This window comes from Dermacentor variabilis, chromosome 4 (assembly GCF_050947875.1).
Source record: "Dermacentor variabilis isolate Ectoservices chromosome 4, ASM5094787v1, whole genome shotgun sequence".
NCBI lineage: Eukaryota > Metazoa > Arthropoda > Arachnida > Ixodida > Ixodidae > Dermacentor > Dermacentor variabilis.
Window position 1 is genome coordinate 159833807 of NC_134571.1, and position 14097 is coordinate 159847903.

The window sequence follows — 14097 nt, forward strand, 5'->3', positions numbered from 1 at the left end:
CTAGTGTCAGTTGTTTGACCACCCCACAACGTGTAATGTGAATTAAAATCACCGGCTAATAAAAATGGTTCGGGTAGCTGGTTTAAAATTAACTCTAGGTCTCTTACGCTAAAATGTGAATGCGGCGGACTGCATACTGAACAAATGGTGATGGTTTTGTGAGCTAAAACGGTGACAGCAACGGCTTCTATGTGAGTGTTAATGGGAACTTCTCTGGCTGCTACACCACCTGGCAGGATAATGGCTACACCACCTGACAGCCGGTTAGCCTGAGTACGGTCGTGCCGTACAACAGTGAAACCTTTAAAAATGTTTTTGTTTTTCGCCTAGGTTTGTTTCCTGTAAGCACAGGGCTACAGGAGAGAAGTTTATTAATATGTCTTTGTCACCTAAATTGTGCAAAAAGCCCTCTACAATTCCAGTGGATAATAAAAGCCATCTTAAAATGGAAAGATAAGAAATGGAACTACGGAAAAATTAAGAGGTGAGGTATAGGTGACATGGATTTAAAAAGGCTAATATAAATGAGCGATAACCTTTAGGTTAACGCTTTCTTATTTTTAGTTGTTATTGGGATTTTGTCCCTCTTACCGCGCTCGAGAGCGCTTCTCCTTCGGTGTCAATGACACCGGGGTTTTTGTGTCGACCTCCATCGCTCTCTCCGAGGCGCTGGAGGACCGAGAGTTAGGCGCCGAGACACGTGCCTCGGGCCTTGGGGTTCGCTTGATCTTAGGGTCCTGCGGGACTGGTGTCTGCAGGGCCGCTGAAGAGGGCGGAGCCGTACTGACTGCTTCCACCACGGGGGCGGGAGGAGTCACTGCGGCACCACTGCGTGTGGGCTCGGAGGATTACGGAGGCCTCTGTGACGCTGCCCCCGCCCGCGTCACATCGGCATAACTTCTTCGGGGAAAGTACGACAGTCTCTTTCTGGCTTCGAAGAACGAGATTCTTTCTTTAACAGTGCAATTACTTGTTTTTCTTTCTTCCAGCAAGGGCAAGAGCGCGAGTAAGCGGGATGATCTCCTTTGCAGTTAACACAATGTGGCGAAGAGGTGCAATTCTCTGATTGGTGGTCGTTGGAGCTGCATTTCGCACAAGTTGTTTGCCCTCGGCATGCATGTGAAGCATGTCCAAATCTTTGACAGTTGAAACATCGTCTGGGATTCGGGGTATATGGTCTCACATTGACTTTGACATAACCTGCATCGAGTGAAGTAGGCATTACGCTTGTTCCGAAGGTGAGTATAACATGTTAGGTGGGGATTTCTTGGTCGTTTCTGCGGATTACTATTCTTTGTGCTTTGGTAACATTTTGTTCCTGGAAACCTTCCAGCAGTTCCTCGTCGCTTAAGCCAATAAAGTCTTCTTCAGATATTACTCACCTGCTTGTATTAAGTGTTCTGTGGGTTGAAACAGTCACTGTCGCCTCGCCAATACTGGTAAGTTCAGACAGCTTATCTGCTTCTTTATTATTCAGTTCTAGGAGGAGGTCCCCGCTAGACATTTTGGAGGCTTTGTATGTCGGTCCGATTTTATCTTTCAAGCGTTTGGCTACAAGGAATGGGGAGTTTTATTACTGGCATGTTGCTTTCGCTGTGTACTACATAGTATTTGGGGAAGGATGGAGCGTTGCTCCGAAAGGAGAAATGAAATGGTACTTCGGTGCGGCATCTCTTCAGGCGCCGATCATAAACAACAGAGGCTTGCGCTGCCATAGGAAAATATGTATGTTCGGCAACAGCGCCGACCGCCCACCACGGAGCCCAACGAGGGGACGCGGCAGAGCTTGTGTTCAAGCCTGCACGACGCCAGCCGTACGCCGTCACTATAACCAAATATGGCGTACCCAAGGTAGGATAGCCACACAAGGTTAACCCTTGCCGCCGTGGAGAAAGGAATAAATGGAAGAGAGAAGAAGACAGGAAAGATCAGAAAGTGAGCGAGAAAGACGAAGATTCGAGGAGAAAGAGACAGGAAGAGGCGACTGGCGATTTCCTCCGGGTGGGTCAGTCTGGGGGTGCCGTCTACGTGAAGCAGAAGCCAAAGAGGTGTGTTGCCTCCGCCGGGGGCCTTAAAGGTCCAAACACCCGGCATCGGCTCAACCTCCAGGATCCCCCTTTCCCCGGACACGGCTGAGCCGCGCACGGCTACACGCGGGAGAGTCCAACCCTCGTGTGCTCGGGTACGTGGTGTCGCAACAAACCAAACGCCTGCTGACGCAGACGCCCTGCGGGGGACAGCGGTAATCTCGTCGGGGTCGGGTCGAAGGCCTTCCTTGCTGACAAGGTGTCCGAGTACTTTAATGGTTTTGTTGGCGAATTGGCACTTTTTTGTATTCAGCTGAAGGCCAGCAGCTGAGAGGCATGTCAGGACTTCGTCGAGGCGCTGCAAGTGCTGATGGAAGGTCGACGAAAATATGATGATGTCGTGAAGGTAGCATAAGCAAGTCTACCACTTTACGCCCCGTAGTACGGTGTCAATCCTCCGCTCAAATGTGGCGGCAGCATTACACAGGCCAAAAGGCATTACGTTAAATTCGTAAAGTCCATCGGGCGTGGCAAAGGCAGCTTTTTCCTTGTCTGCTTCGTGCATGGGGATCTGCCAGTATCCGGAGCGTAGATCAAGGCTGGAGAAATACTCCGCGCCTTGTAATGAATCTAACGCATGATCGATTTGGGGCAGTGGATATACATCTTTGCGGGTTATTTTGTTCAAGGCACGGTAGTCTACGCAAAATCGCACTGAGTCGTCTTTCTTACGCACCAAAACGATAGGTGACGACCAAGGGCTTGAGGAAGGGCGAATTATGCTACGTTTCAGCATGTCGGCAACATGGGTATCGATGATCTGGCGTTCAGCGGAAGAATCGTGATATGGCCGCCGGCGCACGATGGAAGTTCCATCTGTGTGTATACGATGAGCCGTCGCAGAAGTCTGTCCCAGAAGAGGAAAGTGGACATCGAAGGAGTCTTTACGCTTGGATAACAACGCCAGTAACTCCCCTGTCTGCTGTGGCGTTAGATCAGAGCTGATGGCACTAGCGAGAACAGAAGCAGGGATCAGATCTATAGCTGTGGGTGGTTGTGAAACAGCAGTAGTCTAGGTAAGCACAGAGACAGGCTGAGTGTCCAAGACGCACATGAGAACGGCGCCTTTAGGAAGCAAGATTGGATCAGTGGTGCTGATTACAGCCAAAGTGGCCGTGCCGTTGGTGAAGCGAACAAGGCTGGATGCCAGAGCAATCCCTTTGGATAGGCAACGGGCTGACGGTACAACTAAAACGTCACCATCAGTGATGTCAGAGTTAACTACAAGGAATTGTTCGCGGCCAGGTGGCACCATACAATTGTCAGCAGTTCGTAAGCGAAGGCGCAGTTCATGCACGCCGTCGGAATTGTCGGTCTCTGTCAAGTTACCGAGACGTTGACGGCACGAGATGAAAGCAGACGCCGAAGAGAGAAAGTCCCACCCTAGTATAAGCATGTGAGCACAGGAAGTCAACACTGCGAACTGGATATGGTGGCGTATCCCGTCGATCGAAACTCAAACGGTGCATTGCGCCGATGGCCGAATAACAACATTATTTGCACCACGAAGAGCTCCACTGTAAGGTGTAGTAACTTTGCGTAGACGAGAGCACAAGCCAGCGTGAATAATAGAAATAGCTGCTCCCATATCGATCAATGCTAGAACTGGTGCACCTTCTACACACACGAACAAAGTATTGACCGGGCACGCTGGAGGAATTGTAGTCTGTGCGAGCCATGCAGCTTACTCCAAAAACTGCACCATCTAGTTTTCCGATCGGTAGTCAGGAGTGCGGGTGGCCGGTTGCAGTGGTGATGTCCAGCGTCGGAGAGGGGAGGGCGAGCGGCGGGGCCCTGGGCGGTAGTTGCGAGGCGCTTTGGGAGATGGAGAAAGTGAGCACGGGGGTAAAGCCGGCGCTGGTAGGAACTCGGAGGCAGCAACGGGTCTCTCATAAATATCGTAGCCAGGGCGTTCGCGCTGTTGTCGTCTTCAGCAAAAACACGATATATGCCCGTGAATACCGCGATAATAACAAATCGGGCGGGGCGTAGGCCGGGTAGTGTAAAATGCTGTGGCAGGCGGACGGGGCGCTAGAGTCGCCAGATGGTTGGGAGAAGTAGCAGGAGCAGGAGGCGGTGTCCGCGCTAGTTGCATAGCCGCAACCTGAGCAGCGCAGGTCATGGAGGACAGCTACTCTCTGATGATGCCGCGCAGGCCAGGAACCAAAGGTTGAGGCTGGAGAACGGGAGGACTGAGCAGGCCACACGCTTGGAGCTCTTCGCGTATGAGAGCCCGAATCAGCATGCGCAGGTCCGCATCCGAGGAACGAGGCGCGTCACCAGCGACAGGTTGGTAACGGATGGCCTGCAGTGCGTCCAGGTGTTGCCAAGTCGCGATCACAGCGTTAACGGTATTCGGATTTTTGATCGTCAGTGTGTTGAACGCGACGTGGCAAATCCCCTTTAGGATATGACGAACACGATCAGATTCCGTTATGGTGGCGCCAACACAGCGACAAATGGCGAGAACGTCCTCGATATAGGTGTACGTTTCCCCGGGAAGTTGCATGCGTCCATCAAGCTTTTTCTTGGCGACCTCAGAGCGGACGTTGGGGGCGCAAAAAATCTGCCGAAGCTGGTGTCTGAATGTCGCCCAGTCAGGCAAGGTGCTCTCGTGGTTAAGAAACCAAGTCCTGGCAACGTCAGTGAGGCATGCGACGTTGCGAAGCTTGTGCATATAATCCCACCGGTTAGACTCACTCACGCGGTCATAATTGTCCAGCCAGTCATCAACGTCGTCACTACGAAGGCCAGCGAACATGGTGGGATTGCGCTGCCGCGTGCTGACGGTCCATGAAGGAAAGGCCGGTGGGGCAGCGATGGTGACGCCGGAGGCTCCTGGTGGATCTTCCTGGGGCATCGTGGCGGACAGGCGGAGAAAGCCGCGACCTGAACGAAGCTCCAAGGAAACTCGAAGGCGTAGAAGACCAAGGGATAGAGGGCAGCCTCCATCACTTGCGAGACAGCTGTTAAGCTACGACGGTTTATTTAGCAGGTCGCGCGCTGAAGACGACGACGCTGACGCCATGATGATGAATATATACAAATGAAGATGAAGGGGTAATATAATGCTCACTATATATATATATATATATATATATATATATATATATATATATATATATATATATATATATATATATATAAAGAGAGAGAGAGAGGGGGGTGACTTGATCCCACCCACTCGAAAATAGTTGGCACGCCACTGTGCGTATAATCTCTTTTGCACCATCTCTGCACGCGTGAGGCGCGTGGCCGCGAGCTTTCGTGCGCCAGCACGCGCACATGGTTTTGCCTTTAGAAGAACGCCAGCAACACCTCAGACATGGCAAAACAGCGCGTCTCCTGTGCACTTTCACGCGACAGCGCCCAAGTCTCCCGTTTAATGCGAAGTCACGACGTGGCTCCTGGCCATCAGGGGCCCGTGAAAGTGTGTTGGGTGTGGAGATGTCATTCACTGTTGAAGAGGCTCCAGTTAAATCCGCTTGCTAATTGTGTGAAAGTGCTTTAGTTTGTTTTTATTTTTTGAGTTTCCGGGCGCAAATTCATTCCAATTAACTAGTTTGTTTTGTGTGCTTCGTTGAAGATTGCTACACTTCTGGTGGTGCCTATGACTGGAAGTCTCCAGTGCGCAAGAGAGCAGAGCCCCGACCCTCAGCAACTGGAACCCGGAGAACAGACTCCAGTACACAGGGTGTCTACCAATTTGACGTTTCCAAATGCCCCGAGTTTTCCAGGTTTACCCTGAGCGCCTTTGCGAAATTCCCCGAGTGACACAGAACGTTTTATGTCAGAACTGGCTGACAGGACAGGCTGATCTTGCCCGATGCTGTCAATCTAGTAAGCATGCTAAAAATTTTTTTTTTAAATACGACTTAATCCAGTTTGAATAGTGAGGAGTAGCATTTAGTTTACTTAAGAAGAGATCAGAAGGGAGGGGTTATTAAAATGCACAGCGAATAAAATATTTTTGAAAAAGAATCGCGAGACTTATTGCACATCGAGTTGAACATTATTAAATATGAATAAAAAAGAGATGCATAGAGAGCCAAATATTTTTGAATGTTCCCTTCAATCACGAATTATGATCGACTGTCAATGCATGTGCAAAACATAGATGTTGCTCGAGACTCCACTGAAAGCAAAAGAATAACTCTGAGGATTTTATGATGAGTCATTATAATTGCAGAGTAACTAAATATTTGAATATTGTAAAGCCAGTCATGCTACATTTCTTCATAAGGATTAAGTGCCCTGCTCGAATTACATGCGCAAGTTATTCATTGGCCTCAAGCATGTGGACGGTGTGACTGAAGGGGATGTTAGCTATTTCTATCAACTGATAGCCAGCTCATTGGTATGAGGCCCGAACTTTGTCACAAGTGAGATTCTCTTGCAACATCTGGTGGGTCAACTTCGACTGCCCTGACATACTCTCAGCCCGCGCACAACGCCTCAGTGTTGCGTTTCACTGCTTTAAAGAGTTTATCTTGGTTTGGATGAGGGACACGTGCATCTCAGCATCGGCCAACAATGTTTTTAGTCATGCTCCTTGAAAGAAGCGGCGGCAGGCTTCCTTTCCCATTAATTCCTCAATGTGTAGGTCCCTTCTGTTCTCGTCTTTCCACCGCGCATTCATCCCATGGACCATTTGAAGCATCCTCTTGGTCAGTTTTAGTCAACGTCCGATTTTTAGGACTAGGGGCACTGAAAACAAGTAACACAGCGGACCAAAGCAGGAAGCATTTGCGACGATCCACTTCAGTGATATTATCGCCTCGGCCCTATGTTGAAAGCGATCTGTGACAGGGACAGTCTACTGCCTGCTACGTTTTCGACGCTTATAGTTCGCTTTGGAGTGAGGCAGCTGCTGCCACGCTTCCTCACTCCAACATTTTGACAGCGAATTTCCACGGTCATCAAATGAGATATGTTCATGTTTGCTTGTGCATGTGACAACCATGTTTGTTAATTTAGTTAGTATTGAATTGTACGGGCGCGCACTAGAATCGAGTAAATATAGTATTTGTGCTTTGCGCGACTGTAGCTTCGACATATGGTATCAGCATGCATGGCAGGGCATTTTGGTTTGTGGCCTTGCCCTTTACGGCTCCGGTGCCAGCTCTGTTTCAAACTGGAACTCCATTAGCTCAATACTTTTGCTAGCTTTGGTCACGAATATAGGTCGATAGCTAATTACGAGTAACATTTCTGAAAAAAAAAAAAGGTTGACCAATATTTGAATAAGTACAGTAGTCAGCCCTTGGAAAGTGCACTTAGTACCTTAAAGATGCTAATCACATTTAAAAATCAGTAGACCTCATCTGACAATAACCGTTAACGATAATACATTTAGCATTGAATCAATATAGCAACACACTGTATTGCCACCATTGAAACAAGTTATGTATGAGGCATGTACTGCGTGGGAGTCGACTTTCCTGCTTTCCTAAGAACACTCGGCACAATGTAGCGGTGCTGCTGCGGAGCCTCCGAAACGCATGGCTTGCCAGTGCAAGTGAGCACTGAGAAAAGCGCAATGAGGCAACCTGGCTCCTCTCTCGCACTTCTCTCTAGACATGCTGTGTCATCTAGTGGCAAGTCTGCGAGTGGCCTCCGAGACACAGCGTGGCACGCCAATGCTTTGGAATGCTGAGAATTGCTCCTTTGCTTGCCATACACTCAGTGGCGCATACTCTGTGACCCAAGTCGGCGAGAGGTTCATTGAAGAGCGGCACACACCCAGCGCATTCACAGTGCAGCTTGCTAAAGTGGTGGTGTGAAAGATGTTCACTGAAAAGCAGCACAGACCCAACGCATTTGTGGCACAGCAGCCTGCAAGGACGTCGGATTGCTGCCCTTAAGGAAACCTTGTGATGTGGGTTCGTTTCCGCCCAGTATCAGGGAAATTTAAAGGATATAATTATTTCGTCATTGCAGAACGGCACATTTGCAGTGGCACATACCTAGTCACCTAAGTTCACATGAAAGAGTGGCACTCATCTGCTGGCACATAACCAGTCACCCAAGTAAGCGTCAGAATTTCTCCAAACTTTAGTACCTAGTCCCGCACCTACAATGACCCATGTCGGCATGGAAAAGCTTCATCGAAGAGCAGCACATCTGTACACATTGCCATGTACTCAGTGACCCAAGTTGGTCTTGCGGTTGGTTATGAACTCTGTTCCCTCGGCACAACAGCCTGATGCTCTACCCATTCGACCATGGACTACCCAGTGACCCAGGTAGGCCGGTACATGGTTAGAGACAAACATAGACATATAGTTAGCCCCTGGAAAGTGTGTGAAGTACCCTAATAATGCCAACTCACTTAGAGTACATCAGGAATCAAACCTACACTTTCTGCATGGGAGGCAGAGATGGTACCATTACAAGAAAATCCAACTCAAGATGGCAGCTCTCCGACGGATGTTTTGGCACACTGTAAAGCACGTTCAAGAGCGCTTTCAACACTTCATTTCTGGATCTCGGCCAGCTAGCATATTTTTGTGTTATCACAGTGGGTAAATCACATACAAAAATCAATTTTCTGACAAATGCGGAACTTATGGTTACCACTAGAAGCACCTTCCTTTTCAAAACTGTGGGTGATCGCTATGCTGACCAAGGAGGTTAGCATTGACACTGACGTGTAGCGCTCGCAATCTTCAACAGGGCATGGTCACTGCTGTTGACTCCCTGCACACACCTGTAGTGCAAGATGAGCTCAGTGCAGTGGCAGTACCATTTAGGTTCCTGCCGCCAAAGGAGACATCGTTGCTTATGTGAGAAGCCCTTGGCACCCCATCGGCCGTCAATGCCAGAGCTGTAGCAGACGATCCGCATTCTCAGGTGGAAGTGGGCGAATGGTTTCAAGAAACGTTGATTTATTGCATTTGTGCACTTAGATTTAAAGGTACACAAATAACAATGCATATATATGCTATTAAAAATAAGCTTCTATCAACCACTCCAGATGACTTAAAGGGACACTAAAGCGAAACAATAAATCAGTTTAGACTAATGAAGCATTGTTTGAGAACCCCGCAGGCAGTCATTTCAAAAAAATATTTTGATTATTAGATGAGATAATGAATCTACAAGTATCTGTATTTGAATTTCGCGCCGAAACCCCAGCGCCGGTACGTCAGCGTGACGTCAGGGATTCCAAAGTATGTTTTCGCATTTGGGCCGCGTTGGCTGAATAAAGGTTCCTGAAACTTGCCATGTTTAATATTTGGTTCCTTTAGAACACAATGTAGTCAATTTGTACCGCTATATATAATTAACAGGCCCTAGAAGATGCCATCCAAATCCAAGACGTCACAGCCCCCAGGTGCGAGAACTTAAGTAGGCGTCGCCACCCGTATTTCGTTCTTGCTCTTTTTCTGGCTTACCAAACATCTTTTCGTTGTAAGAGTGGCGTTTTTGGTGTTGTAGAACGGTAATTTATTGATGCAGAAGAAATCATTTTTCACTTTAGTGTCCCTTTAATGTTGGAAGCCAACCAGATCGCTTGCCTGAGTGACATCATTCACGCCACATAACCTAGGAATGGGCAGATGAAAATGCAGAGGAGCAGCACCGCTGCAATGGGCAGTGATGCACATTTTTAAAGCTTTGTAAAAAATGACATGGTTTATGCAAAGTGCTTAAATCTGTCTCTTAGTGCTCAGAAAGACCTTCCCTACCAACTCGGCACATATGTACACAATCGTCAAAATCATTCCAGGGTCCTTTTAATGCGAGCATAGTGTATTTACTAAGGCTTGAAGTTTTTCTTTGGCACAACAGCCACCACAGAAGAAAGATGACTACCCACTAAATCTGTGGACGATATCACAAACGATGTGCAGAATCACAATGAAAATGCTTGCTGCACACTACGCAAACACACACACACATTCATAGAAGATTCAAATTTTTTTTTTTGCTTTTACTCCCGAAGTTGCTCCCCTCTTCACTGGAGCTTGCTTCATCTATATCTTCAAAGATGGTCGTACTTGGAGCCATCGAAGCTATTAGATATTCCAGCAATCTTAAAACGTTTAGCGACGATGGAATTCTCTACAGAACACCCTTGGCCTGCTCCCATCTCGTGTGACAAAGGATGCTCATTATCACAATGTTGTGGCCTTTAGTTATAAAAAAGTTACTACACAAGTTACGTTGACAGTGTCCTGTACTTCCGTATAAGATATGGAAAATGTAATTAAATGTCTTTAAATACCGCACAGCACAGAGATAAAAAAATACCATGTGAGAGTAAACGAGTGTGTATGGCTCTGCTAACCTGCAGGGCTTCATGCTTTGACAGATTAGCATGTGGCCTAGCACCATCTGGCAACTACAGCCACAAAAGCAAGATGTACTGTATGGCTTAGCACAGAACAACCACCATATGATGTCACACGACCCAGGCAGGAGCAGCCTGACACAGTATGCACAATAATATATACAATGTGTTTCAGTGACGAGTGTATGACCGTCTCGAGTTACTAATAGGATGAGATTGCAGTGAAACGATAATTATTTTTGCTGGCCTTAATGCAATGCATTGGAAGGTTCCAGAAATTGTGTGACAACTGTCAATACACTATGTAAGTGATGGAAGTATGCAAATAACTTTTAATTAACAATTAACCCTGTAATGCCCCCACAGTTCCACATGAAGAAAAACTGGAATTGTTGGCATTTATTTCTGGCCTGAGAGTAGACCATTTGTAGAAAAGCAATCAAGAAATGTTTTTTTGATACAACTTAATTACTGTACTAATCAATTAGCAAATGGTTTGTTACACTATTCGCAGCTGAAACTTCATTTCAGCACATTAATTAAAAAGGCAACTATGAGCCTTGGATTAGGTTTCCCGCACTACAATCAGCATTTTCAGGCCTCAAACTCAGCGTAGCATATATGATACGTACTACATTGGGCATTACAGGGTAAAGCGCAACATAACGTAATTGCAGAACTGAATCCAGCCGGTGCTCGAGACATACAAAATTGAATATATCGGTATCTATAATCAGTGACAAAATACGCTGGCATTCGAGGCAGCTCTGCGACACTATGCTCAAGGAAAGTTTTCTCATAAACTCATAACTAAAACACAAATCCACATAGCCGCAAGCCTGAGGAGGGTCATCACAGTGGTGCCACCAGTGACGAACTGAGATTTGGAGCAATTTTTGGAGCAGCAAAATGTTAATTTTGGGGCAGTTTGGAGCACCCAAATACATATTTCCGAGTGATTTGGAGAAAATAATTGTCAACTTCTGGACACATCCTAGGCAACTTAAAACACTTAAAATTGACATGCATTATTCCAGAAAGTATATGCTTGCCGTAAAACAATGCTGCCCTGCCTCTACATAAAAAGAAAAAAAGAAAGGCTTAGACTTGAGTATCTGCTTAGAACTGAAGTGAAACAGCGCGAAAAAGATGAGGACACAAGGAAACAAATACCACAGACAAGCGCTGTTTCACTTCAGTTCTAAGTATGAACCAACTAGCCCTCATCAAGATCTTACTACTGAGTATCTGCTTACTTAGAATAAAGACAGCAAACCTGTTGATAAAGTGTGCTGAAATTAGTTTATTTAAAATTGAGTGAAGCTGCCGAGACATTGCCTTTTTACACCTTCTGAATTTTTTGACAGCTGCCAGCTTGGCCATGTTTTCAGCAAGGCTAGAGCTAGCATCAGTGAAAAACACCTGGCCAGACTCAACGTCATCAATTTTGTCTGAGCCAAGCCAGCCTTGACAAGCCCCTCGTGATGCTCATGCATTGCTTTAGACGACACCAGGAACTTTTCAATGGTCTGCTTTTAGTCATAAAGCTGAAGCCTCTGCTCGGCAACTGGTTGATTTACAACTGGCACAGACCGATTATTTTGACACCAGCTATTCAGACAAGCTTGATTATTCGGACTACCTTGAGGCACCATCACTGGCCTGTAAACGAAATGTACACGTATGACAGAAATTCAGGATACCTTAAGGCACGACGTTCAGTAATTGGGACTTCGCCTGCACGACTGCGTGCTGCTATGACAGCCGAGTTGACTGGTAACAACAATATTTTGGCTTTGATATATCACTGCAATCGCTGCTGCATGGTTGTCGGCCATCTTGCTGACATCTTCTCGAAACCAAAACTACCGGCACCAACTGCACCCAAACCGTAGGTAAAGCAAACTGCAGCGAGCCATTTGTTTAGGCAGTGGCGACTCCACCCTTGATGCCTGTGCCGACATGGACAATGACTGTTGCTAAAGAAACCTGTCGTCCTTCAGCTATGACAGCGCAGTGAAATTCTGTGCCGCAATTTTGTAGTGGTGCAATCCGCCAGATTCTATAATTCTAGTGCACTTCGTTACAAAAATGTGTTTCTTTATCAGGATGGCACAGGAAATCTCACTTGCTGCAATTTGGCGCATTTGAAGCATAAGTCCATCACAAGAGTAAAAACAGCACTATCCTCAGGATTCCTGCTTCGAGCTCCGACAGGTTTCAATTTCGCAATTCCAATATGTGCCTGAAAATAATTATTAATTAACTTAGTTAAATAACTACGTTATAGCCTGTTCACATTCCACCTTTGATGCCGGCCACTGCCATATATCTTTACCCTAAACCTTCCACTCTGTTTTCAATCCCTTCTGCTTGGCACTTCCGAGGCAGTTGCCACTGAAACAGCCGGTATAGATACATTTTGACAAAAATGCCCCAAGTTGCTTGCATTCACTGTCCAAAAAGCAAAGCCAGTTATCTGCAAGTTTGGCTGCATGTCCTTTGCTGTTCACGCTCACACTTAGGCAACAAGTCAACATTTAAAAAAGAAGTGTTCACAAGAGGAGGAGCATCGGCGAACAGTGAAACTGCTACAGGGACTCGTTCACAGTCCACAAACACCACTTCCACTGAAAACATATCATACAGCTACACACGGGTGTTTTCACAACAAGAAAGCTGCGAGAAAAAAAAAAAGGAAAATCACACACAGCTTTGGCACTTGACACAGCTTGACAACATCGCACACACAACAATGCGTTCCGCACTTCGGCTGCAAAAATGCACAGTGTTCTGGCAGCTTCCATAGTCAAAGAGCACCAGGGATCTCTGCAGGATTCCACAGAGCCCTGCCAGGATGTGTGCGCTTCTTATCCCGTCTTCTTGTGCCAGGACTCTTTCTTCGTGAAGCCATCATTTGCTCTTGCCTTGTCAACATCTTTGGTCACCAGCACGTCGCTGACCTTGAGGTAGGAGCAGATGTGCTCCAAGACTCGGCTGTTGAGTTGGTCGAGCTGCAGCGGGCGCCGAGCCGAGCCAGTCAGGTCGGGTGGCAACTCGTGGCAGACTAGTTCCTCGCACACGATGCCAGCAAGCTGCCAGAACTGCATGTCCCCGATAAGCACATTAACACCAACGTTAGCTAGGGCTGTCGCTACAGCAAATGTGTTGGAGAGGGCAGAAAATAGAATAAAAACATTTCCTCTAACTGAGAACTCGGTGAATGATCGTTTCTACATGATACCGCGAGAGCCCGTCAGATAACGTTTTTAAGTGCTTCCTTAGTTGCACTAGCAGCTTCCGTGGCTATTTACCTTGCTGGCACTTCTTTCGAAAACCAGCCCACGCACAAACCCTAGGTGGTTGCACTGAATATTTTGCAGCAACTCTGGTACATTTCGCAGCTGCTTTGCGGTTTTGGCGCAACAGGTTGGAAATGCAGCAATTTGGTGCAATCGGTGGAGCTGTACAACCCCCGTTAATCGCACTAAGAACATCTGTCAAAGTGCCTGTACCTTGGCATGAATGCGCCTGGCAGCGCTCTTGATACGCTTCTCTGCATCGATTCGAGTCAGAGACCCCATGCGCTGGACTGCTCCCAGCAGCTGCGGGTGCCATGGTGCAACTAGTTCGTAGCCCAGCGCAGCACGCGTCAACTCTGAGCCGAGGGCAAATCCGGCCGCACACTGCACCAGACCTGCATTGCGCTGTACC

At 47.2% G+C, this 14097-nt stretch overlaps 1 protein-coding gene across 1 annotated transcript in view; it reads right to left on the bottom strand.

Moving 5' to 3' along the window:
* Positions 1-8959: 8959 nt before the first annotated feature.
* LOC142579904 (uncharacterized) overlaps positions 8960-14097 on the bottom strand; it is an 88955-nt gene continuing 83817 nt past the window's right edge. The window contains exons 8-9 of the mRNA XM_075690577.1: positions 13899-14096; positions 8960-13487 (exon numbers count right to left, since the gene is read on the bottom strand). Of these exons, the coding sequence (XP_075546692.1) occupies positions 13254-13487; positions 13899-14096 (432 nt within the window). The 3' untranslated portion in view covers positions 8960-13253. The remainder of the gene's footprint in view (positions 13488-13898; position 14097) is intronic.